The sequence below is a fragment of the Falco cherrug genome, chromosome 8 (assembly GCF_023634085.1).
Source record: "Falco cherrug isolate bFalChe1 chromosome 8, bFalChe1.pri, whole genome shotgun sequence".
In the NCBI taxonomy this organism is placed as follows: domain Eukaryota; kingdom Metazoa; phylum Chordata; class Aves; order Falconiformes; family Falconidae; genus Falco; species Falco cherrug.
The window spans coordinates 25097163-25118842 of NC_073704.1; the positions used below are offsets into that span (position 1 = coordinate 25097163).

The 21680-nt window shown below is 39.1% G+C and overlaps 1 protein-coding gene across 1 annotated transcript in view; it reads left to right on the top strand.

Annotated features, from left to right (window-relative positions):
- The window catches only part of ITGB6 (integrin subunit beta 6), a 35853-nt gene that overhangs the window by 5478 nt on the left and 8695 nt on the right, over window positions 1-21680 (top strand). The window contains exons 6-13 of the mRNA XM_027810806.2: window positions 826-991; window positions 1540-1701; window positions 2459-2554; window positions 7971-8060; window positions 13003-13137; window positions 13355-13772; window positions 14684-14906; window positions 17473-17570. Of these exons, the coding sequence (XP_027666607.1) occupies window positions 826-991; window positions 1540-1701; window positions 2459-2554; window positions 7971-8060; window positions 13003-13137; window positions 13355-13772; window positions 14684-14906; window positions 17473-17570 (1388 nt within the window). The remainder of the gene's footprint in view (window positions 1-825; window positions 992-1539; window positions 1702-2458; window positions 2555-7970; window positions 8061-13002; window positions 13138-13354; window positions 13773-14683; window positions 14907-17472; window positions 17571-21680) is intronic.

The window sequence follows — 21680 nt, forward strand, 5'->3', positions numbered from 1 at the left end:
TAGGCAGGAAAAATACCTACATCTGTATACATGTCAACGTTAAGTCGTAATATTGATCTTTAGAATAAAATTAAATTCAGCAGCATCACTGGAACCTCTGCCCTCTTCCAGCTGTAAATGAGTTGGTTTGGGAAACAAGATTTGCTTTTTTTTGTTTCGCATTCTGATCATTATCTGGTAAGTCTTGTGTTATCTGGAGAGAGGAATCTGTGAATGATTCTGCTTTTTAGCTTTTGCTAGTTACAAGCATGCTTAATGGATTAACAAGCAGCTTGCAGCGTAAGTACATCTTTTTCTCTAATTTGCTAGAATGCACACATATGCAAGAATTTTATGACACCACTATATGGAGCAGATGCAAACTCACACACAACACAGAATAGCAGTTTCATTTACCTGTCAATGTCATTTCCCTGGTTTTTTTCCCCTTAAAGTCTCGCGCTTTCCCGCAGGCCCAGGCTGCTCTAGCCCTTTCCTAATGCACGCGGAGGAGAGGCTGTGCTCCGCAGCCGGCAGCAGGAATGCAGCAGAGCGGCAGTGCCCTCTGAACGTCCCCAAGGGACCGCAGACCCTAATGTGCTCCTGAGTATGAAAACAAGGCACAGCAGGGAGCATGGCAAGGACCGCAGGCTGTTAACTGGCTGAACTACCCTGCTCTGGGAGGCCGTTCCCAGGCTTACTGCAGACCTGTTGGTATTGCCCACCTCACCGGACCCTCTTTGATTACTTTAGGTTTTTCTGACAAAACTTTAAGTTGCTGAGAAGTAACCGTTGTAGTGATTTTCCAGTCTGTATTATCCATAAGCTGTCTCACTTACCTTGTAGAAGTGTTCCGTACGAGTGCTTACCCACCTTTGGATACAAACATGTTTTATCACTAACAAACGATGCTGAAAAATTCAATGAAATTGTGAAAGGACAGCGAATCTCTGCTAACATAGACACTCCAGAGGGAGGATTCGATGCAATTATGCAGGCAGCTGTTTGCAAGGTAATTGAAACTTTGGTATAATATTAATTATTCTGTATATTACCACTTCTATTACTAAATAGTTGTATTTCAAAGCAGCAGATCGTTATTTTTCAAGACTTTTTAAATGCAGTCCAAGAACCTCATTAGATTTGTGTGAAAATACTTTTGGCTGTATCAAGTAAAACACGCATACTGGAATATTTTAGTGTTTCTTTTTAATTGCCAGAAATAATAAAAAAACCCACAACGACAATTGTATAATTACTGGGTCTCTTTTCTTGACTATTTTTTCTTTAAATATTTTTGACTAACTATGTTTAGAGTAGTAAGCAGACTGACATGAACATGGCCAGCCCATGTTATTAAACACAGGAATGGGGAGACAAAATGTTAGCCAAAAACAATGGAATGAACATCATCTCTTAAGAGATGTTGTGATGTTTTTGATACTCCCTTGAAAATTATTCCCTTCACTTATTTTGAGTTGCTGTTCTTCAAATCTTTTGCTGCTTTTCTATATTATGAGTGTAATACAGCCTGCTAAACTAATGTCTTTTAAATTACAGGAAAAAATTGGATGGAGGAACGATTCTCTACATTTGCTGGTGTTTGTGAGTGATGCTGATTCCCATTTTGGGATGGACAGTAAACTGGCAGGGATTGTTATTCCTAATGACGGGAACTGTCATTTGGACCACAATAATGAATATTCCATGTCAACTGTTCAGGTAATTTACTATGAATTTTGTACAACTCTTGCATTCTGGAAATTTAAAGACTAACATAAGCAACTTAGAAAATTAATTAAACCATATCTTTATCACTGAAATGTGTAAAAGACGGGGAATGCAGATATTTCATGTAAACTTTTATTTGTAAAAAAGAGAACAGTGTGTTTGTATGGAGTTAGGATAGATTAAAACTAGGAAAAAAAGAAAGCACTAATCTTATTCCTGCTAACCCAGAAAACACACAGAACAGGACTGACTAGTATTTCCTTCTGCAAGGGAAGGCAAAATTTGCATTAATCGTGTTCCCTGTAAGGGTGTGAATTCAGGAGGAGTTTGTAGGACACTTTGTGTGGGAGAACTTACCAGCTTAAGATTCAGTGTTCAAAAATACTGAATATATACACTCTGGTGTTCAGTGTAGGACAAATACCCAGTTGCTTTGGTGCAGTGTTATTCTTTGGATTATATATATATATATATATTTATATATATCTCTCACAGAAGCTAGTGAGCCAAGTGTCCCAGTAGGGAGGCTGGCACTGTGCTCTTCTCAGAGGGGTTTCCTTGAAAACAATGTGAGGAAATTATACACGCTATCTTTTATTTTGTATACACATAGTGCCTAATTATAGTTTATACTATACAGGGAATGGTGTTAATTATGATCATTTGAATGTGCGTTTCATGGAAGGTAATTAGCAACTGGATGCATGTGAAAAACGGATTGGTGTGGTTCTCTTCTGTTTGTTTGCAGGAGTATCCCACAATTGGACAATTAATTGACAAACTTGTGCAAAACAGTGTTCTATTAATTTTTGCTGTAACAAATGAGCAAGTTCACATATATGAGGTAAGCAAACTAAAATGTTCAGCTCACTAGTATTTGTTTTAAAGCTCACCTGTTTTCACAGCTGATACAGCAGCAGTAAGGACTGAGTTCTGCAAGACATTTATGTAATGAAAGTAACTAGGAAGTTATATATCAGAGGAAGTCTCTTTTACACTAGGAATGCTTCTTCATGTTCTTTGATTTGATGTTCTTGGGTAACTCTTAAATTGGATTTCAAGTTGAATCACTAATTTTATGAGTCAAGAACTGTAAAACTAAGCATTGCTAAACTATTCGGTGTAACCGTTATGATTAGCCTATTGTATTTTGTAGGGCTAGGGAGGGACAGTTAAGCTTTTTTTTACTTTTATAAGACAAAGAATATATTCTGAAAAATATAGTTGTCTTCATGCACAGCTCTGAGATCATGGGTGGGGGGTGGGTGGGGATATTAGCTGACCGGAGAGTTTTATTAATTTTGCTTTATTTCTGCATCTCTTTCCAATGAGACAAAACTAGCAGCAAGGTTAAAATTACAAAACATGATGGACAGAGTCCTCTTCCCTCAGGTATCGTTCCTCATGTCTACTGAGGGAAAACACTTCAGTACAGGCACTTCTGCCATTAGGACTCACAGAATCTTGTTCTGTGACGAGATTTCCTGCTCTGTGAAGTCACATCACGGGAAATGGGAGCCAGGAGAGGGGAGGGCAGATGAGTGGTGCTTACGGACATGCAAAATACATATTTCTAATGAACTGAATATCATTCATACCTGCAGCTCCATCAGTCATCTGTGCAGGCACCTGTTTTCAGCCTCCACAGATACAAGCCCTCCTGAAGCCCCGTGCTGCTTTCGGCCTGTGGATAGTCCAGCTGTGAGCTGAGGCAAAGCCACCAACGGCTGCTTAACTGCTTTTTGCAGTGAATGCCAGCAAAAGCCCTCTAAGATAAAATGAGAAGGATACTGGCAATTCTTATTTCCTTTTCTGGCCAGTCCTGCTGCTGGAAAGAAATCTTTGCATGCACAAAGAAATTCTAGATAAGAATTCCATGAGGATAATAAGGGATTTTTCTGCCTAACCTTGCCTGCCTGGCCGCACACTGCTGCACGAAAGGGGACAAGGGGAGAGAAATCGTGCCTACAGATTTGTTCAGGTTGGTTGAGAGGGAGTCAATACGGTCGATCCTGCTGATACAACAGGTTTGGCTTTCCAAAGGAAAAATCTTCACAGAACATTCCTCAATAGAAGCCAAAAGTAAAGAAATGAGAAGGTGCTCCTCAATGTGATAACCACACAGAAAATAGGAAAGAAAGGGTAGGGAAAAAGATCCGGTGTTACAGCAGAGAGGGCAGATGAGTCCTTGAGGTACTCAGCAGTACCAGGGTTTTCTGTTTCTGCCCTCTGTGTAACCCAGGGAAGCCCCCCACCTCCAGTGCCTCTGCAACTGATTCCAGGGGCAGAGTTGTCTTTAGTAAGACTAATACTCCAGGTGTTTGACAAAAGTTACAAGAGATACATCTTTCATAAACTGATTCTCAGACCACAGGCTTGACAAGACTCTGCATCGCGGAGCACTAAGTGCCAAGCTTTTCTAAAGAGTGTACTGAATACTGAGCTGAAGCATGGAAGTTTAAATCAACAACAGCAGAAGTCAATCGCTTATAAATGCAGTGGGATTCTATAGTCATAGCATAGATTAGTTTACATTTGTACATTAAAACCTTTTACTAAATCTCATCATTGCTCAACAGTTTCTTAAGAGGGGCCCAATTAATGATTAATGAAATATTTTTTTATTTATGTTAATAGGAGAAGTATCTCTTTAATTTACAGGGCCTTACTTTGTCCAAAGAAACTTTTGTCTTACTGGTGGCGTTGTATTTTCCCTTGGAAATTGCTGGTGGTCACCCTCAGAGTTGGCCAACAGAGTTCTTATCAGAGGGTCTCTATTTCAGTATCCCTGTGTCAGTGTTATACCAGTATCAAAGTTATCAAGTGACACCCTTTGTTCACTGGGAACACTAAATGAAGATTTATAGCTAACAAAAAATGCAAGCCATTGTTAACCCAACAGGGGAATGGTTTGTTCTTGTTACTTTCTTTTTTACGAAAAAAAAAGTGCAACTATCTTCTATTTTGTAGGGTATATAGTAATCCCATTCAGTATATTCTATCTGCTGCTTTCATCTTTTAATACTGCTTTCTGTCACTTATTTGGATAGCTATAGTTGTCATGGTCTGATTTCAGTCCTGTATGTGATGTGGGAAATCAGTCAAAGCAAGTACAAAAGTCATATATAAGTCCCACAGTGCCGTTTTTCCATACTACAGTATACTTTCAAGGGTATATCTAGGACCTGCAAACAGGCCAATAGTGTCATGTTTTCATCTGCATGACTAAAATTTGTAATATAAATGTAAATAACCAGGTATCCATGCTTAAGAATGTACAAAGAGCAAAGCAAGACAACAAGAGTTATTTTTGTATTAAGGCCATTGCTCAGGTAGCCTGGATGAGCTGGGAGAGGACCTTAAGCTGGCACTTGGGCACCACTATTAACCCACTCTTGTAGTGGTGTTTTACTACTTTTTTAACAGCCTCAGTGGTGGGATTCTGCAATCTCCCTCAGAAAATCCTCCCAGATTTCATTATCCTTTGAGGTGGGAAGCCTCTTCCCAAGTATCCCATCTCAAATCTACTTGAACTCAGCATCTAATTATATCAGACCCCGAAACTGACTATTGCTATTTATAATTCAGTTCCTAGGGACAAACTTACATTAAAATGACTGTGAGGACTTAGAAAGCACTTCTTTAAATAGACTTGATAGATTCCATTAGTCTTGTGTACTGTTCAGACTGTCAAATATATATTTTATATTTCTAGCCCTGTATAATCCCCAACAATTTAGCCCCAAATAATTCAGTCATTTAATATTCTTGATCCTCTTCACTGAATTTTCAGTTTATCCCCATATGTGTTTGTGTATTATTACCTAACACACAAATATTGTGATTGCATGAGCACAGAATACACATGCTTGTAACGTAGATGGTGTTAGTTTCGATCCTTCCATGCAACCAAACAGCTACGGGACAGCAATCTAAAAGAGGGGGTAAGTTTAGATCTAATGCTCTCCCTGACCACAAGAACTTTAAAAGCGGTCACATAGAAACATCTATAAGGCCACTCAAAATCAAATGCAAGAAAGGGGAGGAAGTTCCTCTCTTATACTGAGCCCTGATAATTGTGAGATTACTTATAAAAATGATTTTTTTTTTCAAAAAAAGGAGGAGTTTGGGGTTTTTTTTCCTCAGAAAAGGTCTTTTAAAATACATTCATGTATGTCTACCTTTTTGCATCAGTCTCAGCTGAGTCTTACCAAAGTAACAGGGAATGCTTTTATTCTATAAAAGCTATGCACTCAAAAAGCATCTGTGAATATTGCGGTAATAATGGTATTTTGACAAAATGCATAAATCCTATTTTGGCATAAAAGAAAACGCCAATCTTTAAGGTTTCATGAAGTTATTATTATTCTTGATATTACTTGTTTTCAAGCAGAGTTTAAAAATTTTTTTTCAAGCTTAGATAAGGGAAAAAACTCTCTCTAATCCTGACTAAGCAACACTTCTGAAACAGAGATTGCTCTTTTTTAGGCAAATTATTTGTTTTTACATCACAGGAAAACACAGCTTGAAAATTGGGTTTTCAGACTACATTTCACTGCTGAAAATTGAACTAAAAAATACTCCAGTCTCCACACTCGTACATAATTTCAAATGATTTTTATAAATTTGGCACAACACTTTATTTATGATGAAAGTCCTTCTATCAATTACACTGCTAAAAGTTTGACATAACCTCACTGAACTCAAATATATATTTGTCAAATGTCACTAACATGAATTAGAATATCTCTGTAAAATGACAGTTAACCTTTTAGTGACTGTTAGCGAAAAGACTAAATTAAATGACATCCTTTGGATGTTTTACAATAGTAGCACTCTAAAAGCATCAGACTGCCTCACCTTGTTAATGGTTAAGGAGAAATATTTGTGAAAACAGGGTTTAACCAATGGACTGGAGATACACACTTAGTCTGGGCTTGCAATTTCATCCTTGTATCACCATGCAGAAAATTTTTGTTCAAAGAGGAAAGATCAAACAAAGTCTTCAGAACAGTATATCCCTGCTGTTTGTTTTGCATACCACAGATTAAAGGGTGCTACACTTTAAATTCCAGGTTTATCATCTTTTCTTATAATTATCTCCCAAAAGGTCCACGTGTACAAGAAGCAGAGTTTCAATATTCTAGGAATCCTTGAGAGAGCCCTAATCACAGGAGGAGTCAGGAATGCAAAGATACCAGCTGTAACATAAAATGCAGTTAATCCCACTGATTTACAATAGCACTTTAGAAATCTAATGAATGATAAGTATTCCATACATAATATATAAAGTAATCACAGGGCTTTTGGAGATGTGAAGTGTAAGAGGGATATAAGGGTATCAAATTATCCATGTTTATTAATAGCTCTGTGGATTTTTTTAAATTAAAATAACAGTGTTGATATGATACATTGGGAAAGAAAATAAATGCTACAACGTGTTTTTTTTTTTAATAATGAACACTTACTATTTTCCCTAAGCACAGGTACGAGTAAAAGAAGTTCACACAGAATCAGGCAAGATTAATTTTAATGGACCGTACTTAAAACCTAGCTGCTAGCTGTCATGTTAGTGTCACAATGCAATTTAACGCAAAAAGAAAAGAAAGTATCTTTATCATTGAAATAAATTGCTAAACTGACACTATATTATTAACGTAAAGCTAGCATACAATCAATTATAGCCACAGACCACTGGGATGCATGTGGGGTGTTAGATCAAACATAAACCAGCAGTAGCTTTTTAAGGGCTTTTGTTCAAAGTTCTAGTAACCCTTGAAGTTCTTACCTTCTCTGCCCTCAATAATCAGAATTCAAGATGTTCAGTTGCTTGCAAAGATTAAAAAGTGGCTGCTGTTACTGAACGTAGGGTCCAAGACTCTCAAACAGTACAGCAACAGTAGAGCAGCTGACTCTGGTTTTGGCTATTTGTATTAGAGAAAAACACAGCTGTTGATTGAAAATACCTTCCTTCAAGATTTTGAAAATTAGAGCTGAAAAATACTATTTTTCAAACATTTTTCAAAATTCCAAGCACACAGAGGTGATTAAACAATATATTTCCCATTAACTTTCAGTGAAATTAGCACTTCTCCATAGGTCTTTTTCAATAGGACATGTGTTATTGAGTCTACGAGGGTCTTTGAAAATGTCACCATTGTTTATTTTAGTTGGCTTTAATATATTTTGCTTTTTTCCAGATGGTAGCTCCTTGTCAGCTAGTTGGTTTTTTGTGCTTTAAATTCTTTTTGTATTTTCAGAACTATGCAAAGCTTATTCCTGGAGCTACAGTTGGACGATTACAGAAGGATTCTGGAAATATTCTCCAGCTGATCATTGCTGCTTATCAGGTAAGATGGTTATAAAGTGTTTTCTTCCTGTATGTCTGTGTTATCAAAATTAGATTACAATTTGGTAAAAACTAGTGTCTTTGATTCTTTTTATGCAGTGATTACAAGAACATCCTTTTTTATGCTTAGGTGCTGACCTTAATGGGAAAAGTTTTGTTCACCCTGAGGATTAAGTGAGCACACAAGCAAAATTCCTATAACTTTCTGTCATGCCTTAGTTCTGCTTGAATGTTAAATTCCCATCAGTGTCTCATCTGTCTTGCCTTCTTCATAGTCCTGTATTTCACACCTACTCTTAAGACTTCTTTAGTACAGGTAGTCAGGTCTCCTGGTTCAATACCTCGACAGGGACTCAACTCTCTTCCCATCGGTAGTGGTCACCAGAGCAGATGTACAATTGCTCTGCAGGAATATCGGGGAAAGAAGTGCTATCCTGTACTCAGTACTCCTCTTTGCTTTAGCAATTTGATGCTGCCCCTCTGAGGCTGTTCTGAGGTTTTTAAAAAACAGAATGCAGGAACTGAAATGGGTTTGTTTAGATAATACTAAGAAATACTGTAAAGATGATAGGAACATAAACACAGTGCTGCTCCTCAGAACTTTGCTTGTAGAATGCACCCTGGCTACCTGGTTCTCTTCTGTCAGGGGAATGTTTTTACACAGTTCTACATGTCTACACAGCTTTATAGTTTACATATATGCTGATATACCATTGATTTCTCTCTTCCGTCTCAGCTCCTTTTTATTAAAAACCTGCTCCACCAGTTGCCTACAATGACAAACAACTCTTTGCAAATAGCTTCTGTTTCTTTCCTTTTTTTTTTTTTTTCCCTGCTCTTCCTCCTATCACCTGAATGAGATGATCAAAGTTACACCCCAAAATTATTTTGGTCTGGATGATAGGAAAGCAAACCAGATTCTTCTAAGTCTCTTAACTCTTCCAAAAACAATACAATTGGTGAGTTACAATCTTTAAATGAAATACAAACCACCAAAATATTCTCTGTCCTATGGAAAATGAAATAAGCAAAGAGCTTTTACCTTAATCTTGGTAGTCTCCAAATGTAATAAATATAGGGGGAAATCTTTTTATGAGCAAAGTTATTGCTCAACATCCAGTGACACCAGGATTTCACTTCTGCAGTCCAACCTGTCACATCTGGTTCCTATCAGGATTTCTTGAGGCTGGCACTCTAACATATAGACATTCCTACATTTAACAGCTGAAATACCATTTTCCAGTAAGTAACGCAAAAACATGAAATAGTTGTCCCATTGCTGTGTCCTGGTGCCTTTGCTGTAACATTGTATTAAGTGCAGAATGGTGCTTCCTCTAATTGTGGTGTCATGGCACATTCTACTGTGCTGGGACATTGGAAAGGTGGAGAGTGCATCCTTGCCTCTTCCCCTCAGTGTCTGCATATGTACCTACTGTGCATGATTATTTTTTTTTTTCCTACTGTCCTTTTTGAACATGCTAATATTTTCAGTCTCCATTGCCTTGTGTGGAAAAAAGGAGTTCAGTTCCACTGTGTCAAGATACGTGGAGGTTTCTTTCCCATTTTAAAATACTCCCTATGCTTTAAAATTTCACTGAATGCACTTAGTTCTCGTGTTGCAAGGTTTTGTGAATAACAGCTCTGCATTCACCTTATCTTCCTTCATGTCTTGATGATTTCATAATAATTTGTCATTGAGACACCTTCCACCCCCCAATCTTCTCTCCAAATTGGACAATCCCAGCTTTTTAAGTCTCTCCTTGGCTGCTCCATCCCCTTGGTGACTTTATCTGACCTTCTCTTTACCCTCCCTGACTCAATGAGTCCTTCCTGAGATGTGGGGACCAGAAGCAAGACAGGGTACGCTAATAAACAGAGGCAAAATTCTGTCTTGTTCTCAGCATCCTTGCTTGTGACACCAAGGACACTGTTGGCTTTTTGGCTGTCGCATGCTTTGAGCAAGTCGTCTCCCAGAGCTGTCAGTGGTGATTTCGGTGCAGCTCCTGAGTTGTTTCAGCTGGTCCTGAGTTGTTCAGTTTCAGCCCTTTTGTGGGCAAGGGTTGGAGGGGGCTCTGAGCTCTGTGCTCGCTCCCCTCCCATAGCGGCAGGAAGGCAGCTGCAGGAATGGTGCTTCTGCCTTTGGGCCATAACTTGTCACATCCTCATTCAGGTACAGCATGTCTGGACCATGCGCCAAAATTGCTCATAGGTTCTTAAAATCCCACGTATGTTTCAAGATGTACAAAGTGTACAAGTAGCAACTTGTTACACCCAAATTTCCCAGAGCCCATTTTATTGCACTTAACCTCAAAGGTTAACAATATTATTACTTCATGATTTAAAATCTTCCAAGCAGGAAACACTGAAAACCACCTTATTTGACATAGGTGAAGACATCTGGGGTTTTTTGGACTGGGAAGGGGGAAATGCAGGTAGACCTATGGTTGAAAATCACATGCAAAACAGAAGATCTAATTCCATTTTTGTCACAGACTTTTCATACTCTCAGAAATGTAATTCAATGTCCAGTGTCTCTGCTTTTTTACTCACAAAAAAGAAATAACTATTTCCCTCACCCCCACCCAAGAACATAGGCTGAATCTTTTAATGATTTAAAGTGCTTTTGAGCCTTTGCTTGCTGTACAAACACAAGGTTTGCTAATGCCATTCACTATGTGTTGCTATCTAAAAGCTTCAGAGAGGAAGTAAGCAGAGTTAAGAAAGTCTGAATTGTCAAAATATTTGTTAAAAGGAGTTCTCATGTTCTTTCCAAGTATGATTCATTTTCTTCTGTAAGCATATTTCTACCTGCTTTGTTTAACATTGAATACTGCATAACGTTGTATCGCAGAGCTGTAGGCTAAAATGCATTGTGACAGGTATCAGGCCATTTGATTGAAGTCATTCCAGGATTTTAGAATTTCAAAAAAATTCTGCTCTTTTTTTTCAGTGCTTGGTCCTTTCACTTACAGGAAAATAAGACCAAAGAAATACTATATTAAAAAAGGACAGAGAACACAAGGGAACAAGTCTGTAGCATTGCTTTGTCTGTTGTGTCATTCAGAAAAAATTTTGACTGCAAGCGTGGTTTCTTGGTGAGTGGGTTATAGCTCACCAAACTGTCTATTTGTCCCTGTGACCAGACAGCTTACTGGATTCAAAACACCATTACAAGTCCTCAGATATTAAGATCTAAGAAACTGCAGTTTGTCACAGTGTACGTATTCATTTTCAGTGGTGTAAGGTGCATATTTTGACCTCTCACAACAGCAAGACATGTTCAAATGACCCAGTACAAAACCAGGATGCAAAGTATTCCGGCTCCGTGTTCAGCAGTATTGAATTTTTCTCATAGTTGCACTCCATTTGAGCCTTGTAGTTTTGCTGCTGGTGGGAGAGGGACTATTTGGTGATATTTCCTGTAAATTAGCACATACCAATGTTCACAGTTTTATCTAGAGGTTTGCTATATTTGGTCCTTTTGTGAGAGCCCAGCTATTGCAAACTAATTGTTATCTAAGACCCTCTGCACTATTTCAATACCAACACAAGCACCTCACTGCAAAACAAACATGAAGGGAAAATTGGAGAATCCAGAGCTACCAACATTACCAACCTGATGGCCAGGGCACAGTTTTACTGCTCTGGCTGGGTGCTGGAAAGAGCTCTGGGTATCACGTGAATCCGTCTTGCACACGTATTACTTTGGTTTACTGATAAGGTTTTCCAAATGAAAAAGATGTTGAAAAAAACATGCCAAACACAACCCTAAGACAAATGCCCAGGGAATCCAGGGCATGTACAAAGGACAGGGAGTTGTCTATGCAGGTTTATACCTATTCTACTTTTAGTTTGTTTTACCCCACCAGACCTTTACTCCAGTGAGTCATCTTGATGCCTTTACTAGAATGACTCACTGAAGTAAGGTCAGGGAGCTCCTCATGCTCTGATTGACATGCAGGGGGTATTTTGTAAAGCAATTAAACTCAGGAGAGCACAAAGCTAAGTCAGTGAGACATTTGTTCAGCAATTGCTAAGGTACTTTTGAAAAATTTCCATTTCCTAGATTTACAGTCCAGTGAAGTCATAGGGATTTTCCCCATGGTCTGCTCTAGGCTTTGGATTAAGGTTAAGTTGTGTAAGCAAAGTTGCTATAAAATATTTTAAAGAGTTAAATATAAAAACCTGGTATGAGAGTTCAGGAAGTAAGTTTTTCACTTAAGAAATGAAAGTTTGACTGGACAAATTGATTTAAGAAATGAGAACATTGTTGAATTCAACTCGAAACATCACCAACAGCTCATGAAGCAGGAATTTCCATCAGGTAAAGAAAGGCAGGGAGCCAGCCCCTAGCCACAGGAGCTCGCCATGGGGCTCGACTCTGGCTCTGGCCCGGGAAAGATCAGGCTAACTGGTGGAGGCCTCACGCTGACGCAAAACTGAGCTCAGAGCCTACGCTGCCACGAGAGAGATGGTGAGGTTTGATTCTACCAGGAGAGATAAAGAGGGAGCAATATTGACATAGGCTGGCTAATCAGGAAAAGCCCGGTGCTAGCAATGCAATCAAGGACACAAATCCATTCCTCAGTAAAACCTGAGCTAAAGGAAAAGCTGTATCAGTCAGCAGAGCACTCAGTGATGAAAGATGATTTAATAAAACATTGAATTTATTCTCCTGCAAGGGCAGGAAATAAGCCCCGTGACAGCGGATATTAAACTGATACCACCATTGCTTTCCACTGAGAGCCGCTTCTGTCGGCACTATGTTTTGCTCGTTCCCTGTTTTTCTTGCCACAGAGAAGTCTGTAAATAAAGTGCCAAATCCACAAATTTACTCCTGTGTAAGTCGGAATAAGTCACAGTCCATGTTACACAGATGTGGACCATTAGCAGCGCTTGGCAGCGTTATTGCTCCATTCATCTCACACCCTTTTTCCTTTAAGGAGCTGAGATCCGAGGTGGAGCTGGAGATCTTGGGAGAGACAGATGGGCTCAATCTCTCTTTCACAGCCATCTGTAACGAGGGGACCTTTTCTCCACATCAGAGGAAATGCTCTCGTGTTAAAGTGGGGGACACAGTAAGTAAAGAACAAATTCTCAAAAGACATGATGTCCAGAGAATTTACAACACCAGAATAGAGATGTTTTTTATTCTTTATTAAATGGTCTTCCTCCAAACAAGTTACAAAAAAGTGGGTGATATCGATGACCTTTTGTCCTCTGCGTTGTGCTCCCAGAGCACCCTGCCGAGCTACGTGTGCTGCAGACATGGACAGCCACCAATTTCTCTTTCAGGTCTCTTTCAACATGACTGTAAGACTCTCCTCTTGTGAAAAAGCCAGAAGGCATATTGTGATAAAACCCGTGGGGCTCAGCGACACTCTGGAAATGGAAATTCACCCCCAGTGCAGCTGTAACTGTCAGGCAAAGGCCGAGCTGAACAGCCCAAAATGCAACAAGGGGAAGGGATCGCTGGAGTGCGGGGTGTGCGTCTGCAGCCCGGGCTACGCGGGGCCACGCTGCGAGTGTGACGAGAGCTCCCTCGGCACCAGCTCCTGCAAGGGCTCAGCAGAGCAGAGCTCCTGCAGCGGGAGAGGGGACTGCTACTGCGGGCAGTGCGTCTGCCACCCGTCCCTGTACGGGAAGGTGTATGGGCCGCGCTGCGAGTGCGATGACTTCTCATGTGTGAGACACAGAGGGCTCCAGTGTGGAGGTACGGTCCTTTTTGGTGCCTGCATTTTCCAGCTTTATTGCCTCGCTCTCAGCTATGAGCTTGTGAATCTATATTTTTATCATATATGCCGTTGCGATCTATTCTGTATGAAGTGTAATTTACAATTTCTGAATGATGTTTAGACTTAAACCAAGAAACAGTTTTTAACCCTGATTTCAAATTTAAAAACCTTTACCCAGCTAGTCTAAGTTGGCATGGCTTTATTGGAGCGTATCAGCTACTATCACGGTGGGTCAGGCTTTTCATGGCTGTAGATGGTTGTTGTTCCAAAGAAGTTTAGGTGAGTATATGGACATACGTCAGCGTTAGCCAGTGTAAAATTTCACTCTGATGTAATTAGCAAAGCATGGCAATCTTAATTAATCTTAACTAACCACTTTTAGGATAATTCTGGTATTTTTATAATTTTAACCCAGTAACCTCAATGATTCTTGGTTTATCTTGGTAACATACAATCAGAATTGGAGAACTTCTGTTTATGATTTTTTTTCCTGGGCTATACCATTATAAATCAGAAGTGATTCTATTGAAACAATGGGAATAGCATTAAACTGGCAGGAACCAGCAATGAGATTGTGCTGAATAGATAGGCTGAAATTCTGCTGCTATAAATGAAAGAGGATTTATGCATTAGATTGTGCACTGTCAGGATATAAGATCTATGTGGAGGACTCCAGTGAAGAGAATGGAGCTGCACTGGCTTACAGCCAGTCTAAGTGAAAATTTGATCCTCTGGCTTAAAACTGAAAATGCTGGGGGAAGAAGAAATGTTTAAGAGTGAGAAGAGGTGGAGAGGGGAAAATACCTGCTATTAAGGAGAATGATTTTAAAGGCCATCATTCAGATTCGTATTAAAAGACTGATTTGAAGTATGATAAATGTTTTTCCAGGCAATGGTGACTGTGACTGCGGGGAATGCATGTGCCACAGTGGATGGACTGGGGAATACTGTAATTGCACAACTGACACCAGCGCCTGTATTGCTGAGGATGGGACGCTGTGCAGTGGGAGAGGCGAATGCATCTGTGGGTCTTGTGCTTGCACCCATCCAGGGGCTTCAGGCCAAACGTGTGAAAAATGCCCTCTCTGCAGTGACCCTTGCAGTTCCAGGCGGTAATGTGCTGTTTTTGTCTCCGATATTTATATCATCCAGGTATCTAGTTCCTATATTGCCTCAGCAGTGTGCTCACTGCCACTACCGTAAATTGGATTTACAGACCAGAACTCAAGATCTTCTCTGCCCTTTGAGAGGGGTAGTCATAACACGTACATCAACCATTTATCAGCATTACTTTTGCACAAAAGAACTGTATGGAAAACAGTTTAATCACCTTAGAGCAGCGCAAGTAAAACATCACACTTCCACTGCTGTCACTGGCTGTACAACTAATCAGAATGGTGGCCTTATATGACAACATCAGACAATGACAGATGAACCTCCTTCCAGTCCACAATACAGAATGAAAATATCCCAGCATAGCTGCCACGGCAAAATTGAGGACTCAGAGAAAAATTTGACATTTGTATTACGATTCTCATGCATATGAATTAATAAGGTCATGCTGTCTGCTCAAGCTTTACACATGTGCAAATTCGTAGTCCAAATTCAGTTAAGCCTGGCTGAATTAAAGAGGCCCCACTATGATAAACTAGGTCATAGTCTAGGGATGAAATCAGTGGGTAGCTGTATGTCATGTATAAGTGGATGCTAAATTGATAGTAAATGGTGAATTGTCTTCCGTTCACTGAGCATACAAAATTTATGTATCTTTTCTGCTGTGACATGTGGTGTATGGTACAGTGCATGATAGGAGAAGCAACCAAAAATGTGTGTGGCATAAAGCTGACCACTCTAAGTAGACCCACGCTTACCCTTGTATTACATGAGCTCTTGCCAGGCTAAAGTCAGTCTAAAACGAGCGGTCTTCAGTAGAAATCTAAGCTAGAAATTGAATTAAGCTTCATGGAACACATGATATTAATGACCCGGGTTTTGCTTGCTGAGCGCTGGAGTCAGTGTAAGTTTCATTAATGTTTCATGATGGTGTCACGTCTACTTATTTAGAGTTAAGGCCCATTTCTCTTCCATACCAGCTCTCTACCACTGTATTTTCATGCCTGCTGTTGCAGCCTACACTATATCTGAGATGAGAAGCTATTCTATGGCATGTGATTAAATCATCATTTATGTTAGTGCTAAATTTGACCTACAAAAGCAAGCCTATCCAATTGTTCAAAGCTTTAAGTAAAGACAACTTCTGCATGAAGCTGCTCTAAACACGAAGGACAATGCTGCTGTTTTGCTCTGCCCAATTTGGCAGAGAATAAGAAATATAAAGTTACATGATGGGCATTACATTAGCCTACTCAAACATGTATATTGCATGCAGTGTTAGATCTTTTCTCTCTGTTTCAGCCCTTGCTGAAACGCAGGGCAGGGAAAGCCAAAAGAGAGAGAGCATTGGGAATACTTGGGTAGGGTAACCAAGAGAGCTGAAAGACCAGGTCAGGGGGGATGGAGATCAATGGCTAGGCAGCTGAGAAAAAGAGTGGTAGTATGAGAAACATGGCAAATATGACAAAAACACCAACAACGCTGAATGCGTCTCCATGAGATAGAGGCTATCCCATTACCCGCTTGCTTTTACTATTCGCCATCTCCACAGCGAGTGATAAGATCATCTTCATCCCGTGAAGATAATCTCAGCAGCCTCAGCCTACTCCCATGGATACATGTCAATTCAATGCAACAGGAGACGGTGAGGTTTTTGGGGAATGTTTTGTCGCAGTTGTTCTCTTTTCTTATCTTTAAGCAGTCAGTCCTTCAGGCTGCTTCTCAGAGTCTCAGCCCCTCAGTCTGGCCAAAGCTATTTGTGAAGAATCAGCAAGATACATTGTGCATCAAAAATTTTCATATATGAATTCTGTTTGTTGTTTCCTTTTTTCATGAATAAACTCTGGATTTATTAAAATCCTCATTGAATTTCTGGGAAGATTTTCAGAGACTTCTAAAGGAATTGGTTTAGATTGCATTTTAAAATAATATTTCAGTCATTCCACCATTAAATAAGGTAAATAATTTCCCAATAAATTGCAATGGTATAATTAGGATCTGAGTAAGTAATTCCTGAGACAAGTAATCACATTCAAGAGACATCTGTTAAGACACCTGAATAGTGTTTTAATACATTATTCAACAGACTTTCAACAAAGGAAGACTTATAGTAGGTGCCCAAGCTTGATGTCTCTGAAGTCGATTTCAGATATCGTTAACCTGATAGGCACTCCTTCAGCTGGTATTTAGCGTGAGCTTAGTTCAGAATATTTATTTCTGAAAATGAATGTTACGTGTGAGTCACCCCATGTCTTTGATAGACCTACATGAATAATGTTGCCTGGGGTTCTGTCTGGTAGCTAATAGGCTGGGAGGAACAAGAGAGAGCTTATCCACAATACCTTTATTCAGGTAGAGGGACTTTTTTGGTGGTTTGTGGGGGTTTTGTTGATTTTTTTTTTTTTTTTTGTGGCAATACGTATCATATTTCTGAGAACTACTTTATCCATAGCACAAACCCTTTTGTTTAGCTGCTTTTTAAAATGCAGATGCATATGTACTGGCTTTTATATTCTTGCTTTGTGACAGGCAGAGATTGATGAGCTGCTGAATTATTTTCTGCAGGAGCTGTGTGGAATGTCACTTGGCTTCTGATGACAAGTCACTGGGAGAATGCAGTGAAAAATGCAAATCAGTTGATGCAACCATCAGCACAGCAAAGGGTTTGTATCCTCAGACTTCCTTTTCTGTCCATGCATGATAGTGATAGTTTCCACTTTCAGTAATTTTATATTTGAAAGTAGCCTTGGTTTTCTGCTGTGGAATTATGTGAAGGCTCATAAGGCAATTGCTGTCTGTCTGCGGTTCTTCTGTGGTAAGTAGGAAATGCAGATCAGTCCTGGTATTACCCTTCCAGGTTAATTAACTCATTGGATCATGCCTACTAGAAAGTATAGAATTTAATAAATACGTTCCCTACAAATCAGTGGGTGATGAAAGCTCCCGAGATTAAGTCACACCTGTACCACGGGTTCTAGCCTGGCTTCTTTTCCCACACAAATGCAAAACCTGACTCTGGTCCGTATGCAGACCCTTGATTACAGCTGGCAAACAGAGTCCTTTAACCTGTGGCAAAGACATTTCTAGTATTCTAAAGGCTCAGCGCATCTTTCGATTACTCACTTTAATTCAAAACTGCCCTCTGTCAATAGGAATTTCTGAATAGGAATTAACCTTGAATAAAATAGTACTCAGAAAAAATATAACTTTAAATGGAAGAGTGCATCTTTTTCTTTCCTGTAGAGGAAGGTGCTCGCCTGTTTCAGTAGGCAGTCTGTATTTATTATAACGGCAGTTCTAGTCCCAATCCTATGGCAAAATGCTGTTGTTAGGTGAGGCAGGACATAGGTACATTATATCCACATCGCAGATATACTGTAAGCATTAAATAAGACAACTGTAGGAATTAGGATGATAATGCAGAATGCTGTATGCACATACAAGGTTTGTGCCTGCAAACCGTTGGAAGCCCATCCAGCACTGCATGCATGCAGAAATTTCATTAACGTACATCTTCCCATCAAAGCTACACCTTTTTGTTCTTAATATTACTCCACAATACAGAGCCCAAAACTTGCAAATATTGCCCTCATAAAGAAACCTAATTCTTATTTTCTATTTTTATAACATTTATTATTATGCTTTGCCTTTCTAGACATCAGTATTTGTTTATAAATATTAAAGCGTCTTTACAAGCTTAAAAAAAATAGAAACATTGTTATTGTATTTCTGCAGTTAGTAAAGTTTTCGGGTTGCTATTGCCAGATGGTGGATATTTGTAGCTAGGAACATATAAGACAGTCTACTTTCACATATAATGAATACTAATCAAAAGTAGAAACAGGCGCTTAAGTGGCTCTGTTCACATACACAGAGGTCACAGGAATACGAACATGACAACATCTCCTGTTCCTGCTTATTTCCTTTTTTTCATGTCCTGTGCTTCCCTGCTTTGTCAGCTACTTCTTTAGATTTAAAATTTCTTTGCAGCAGAAGACTGGATAACTGTTTTCATCCTAATCCCTAAAAAAAAAAAAAATAAAAAAAAAAAAAAGAGCTGTTGCAAAATGTGTTTCATCTTGAATGCTTGTGTAATAGCTCAAAGGATTTGTTTTGGCACAGAGGTAGCTTCATTAAGAAGTCCTGAGAGGGAAAAAAAATAATCTTCAAAATAATAATAATAAAAATAATCCTAAAATCAAAAGTATATTATCTAAATAGGAAAAAAAAAAATGAAAGTGAGATTACTAAACAACCACATAATAAAGACAGATTATTGAACAACTTAATATGGTAGCATAGTGCTTCTTTCTGGTTCATATTTCAGTTTCTTTAATGCTTCAAGGCTTTTTGAAAACTAGCTAGATTAAATAACATATTAGCACTTTAAAGATTTACTTTCTTTTTTGCATGGGTATGTTGCAACACAGTGACTGGAACTGTGGAGCAACACAAAAAGCGTAGGCTTTACATTTTCCTGTTTGCTGGGAATGCCTGTTTTAGCCTCTGAGCCATGCCTTTCGCCTCCTCTGCCTTGGTTCTGTGGGTGCCGGGGGTTCCTCCTGCTCCCCTGCACCAGGGTCACCGGCACAGCGGTGGCGTGAGCATCCTCTCCGCCTGGGGAGCCAGCAGGCACAGGGTGGCACAGCAGCTTTGGAGGTGCTGGTGGCCTCCTATTTACTGGGCTTATCTGCACAGCAGGCATCACTTCTGAATATTTACTTTCATCCATTTTTAATATTTGAATGTTAAATAGGGCTAATCCCCCCTTTGCCAGACGGGTGTAAGAGAAGCCCTTGTTGTTCTACTTGCTACCCAGGAGGAACTGCAAATCCCCAAAAGCGACTCCTGCCACTACTGCAGCCACAGGACACCAGGCTGCTCCTACCACAGCCCCAACGGGGACGGTTACACTTTCCATTTTTCCTACCCTGTGGTGTTGACACCACACAAATTCCCAGTGCAGCAGCAAAGTGGATGCTGGTGTCTGAATAAGTGTCTATATCAGCCCTGCTCTGATTCAAAGTGAGATGAAGCTGTTAAAAAAAGCATTTTGTTGAGCAAAAGACAAACAAGAAAGGGCACAGCAACATTTAAATTTACGGTTAGTTTTTTTGGTTGAAACCTTTATCTAAGTATCTGTTAGGAAACAGTCTTCCGCACTTGAGCGCCTCAGCTTGCCACTGTTACCCAATTATTCTTGCAGTGTGAATCCAGTGATTTCAAATACCATTGACATTAATGGAATTAGACTGCAGGCAGAGGTGGGGAAAGGATGATGATTCACTGTAAAACACAGAAAATTACAACAGTGTATATTACAGGAGTTTATCTAACTAGGCAAATTTTTGTGCTGATGAACTGAAAATAATCTATACAACAGCCTCTCTTAGTGTTCCCTCATCCTAAAAATAACATCAGAGAAATAAAAACGCTAAGCATAAGCTGGGTTCTGAATAGCTTGAACTGGCATCTTTGCTTTCATTTCCACATCCTTACACATGATCAGATTTCTGCTCCCCTTGGTCTCAAATCATGACATTAAATTTAAAATTACAATTTTAAAATAACTAATATATTTGTAGTTACCACCTTCTGGATGGTATTTGGAATATGTCTGCAAGTTTTTCTCTGCCTTCAGGATAGTTAGCTACCCTTTTCCTCCTTTTTTTTTTTCTTTTTTTTTTTTTTTTTTTTCATTTACAAACCAAGCTAATATTCTTTGGATCTGCTTGCTTAAAAGAGTTGGGAAACAACAAATATTGCAAAACTTTTGATGGTGTTACTGGAATTGTGACCCAGCAATGAGTGCCATTAACTCAGTACACTCAGTCTGCAGTTTCTGGCCCTTCTAACAAAACCAAATCTTGTTAAATCAGCAAGTCTTCTCTGCCTGTTACCCTGATAGATAACATACTGCTCTGCCACCAAGGACAGGCAACAGGTTAAATACAAGTTTATTACAAATCAAGAACACGTTTCCATTAAAATCCAACCAGATAGGATTATCTTTTCATAACAAAGCAGAGAAAAGGACTGTAGGGTAGTCAACTATTTATGCTGTCTTATTTTCTATGGTGTTTAATAGCGTTTTGTGTAAGACCAGACTTCATGATAATAACCAATATAAAAAAAAGTAAGCACTTATTTCTTTATGTACCATAGATTCCTTTAAAATTCACCTTCCTGTCTGATTCCTACTTTATATTTCATTATTCTTCATACTAAAGTTTGAGGACTTAAGATTTTTAGCACAGTTGCTTATGAAATTTCAGTAAGAATTTTGAATAGGTAAGAAATAATGAATAGTCACAATTATTTTTAAAGAAATGTTTGAGAAGCCTACTTTTTTTTCTTACCTCTAAAAATAAAACCTAAGAAGTTTTTCTAAGAAGGTATTGAAAAATATACCTAGATTTCCAATGCTGTAGTCATTGGAAATCCATATAATCTTGGGCTATATGGAAACATAAGCATTCAGGCCCAGAGGTATTATTGCACACAGTTATAAGGACAGATATTTTTGCTCTGTAAAAATATTATATAATGGTTCTGCTTCAAATTACAGCATTTCTGGCTCTGGACCTGTAGTCTCCATTTTTGACTGTCTTGTTTGCATTATATGGTCCCTCACAGCCAGCTTCTTCCTGGCTCCCTGTTCCCTCCCTTTCGATAAACTTTTCTTAGCAGAACCAATTTCCCAGTTAAGAATCATCCAGGAAAAAAAATGTATTCAGTTTTTGTGCAGATCTGCATTAAATGAAGAGACAAAT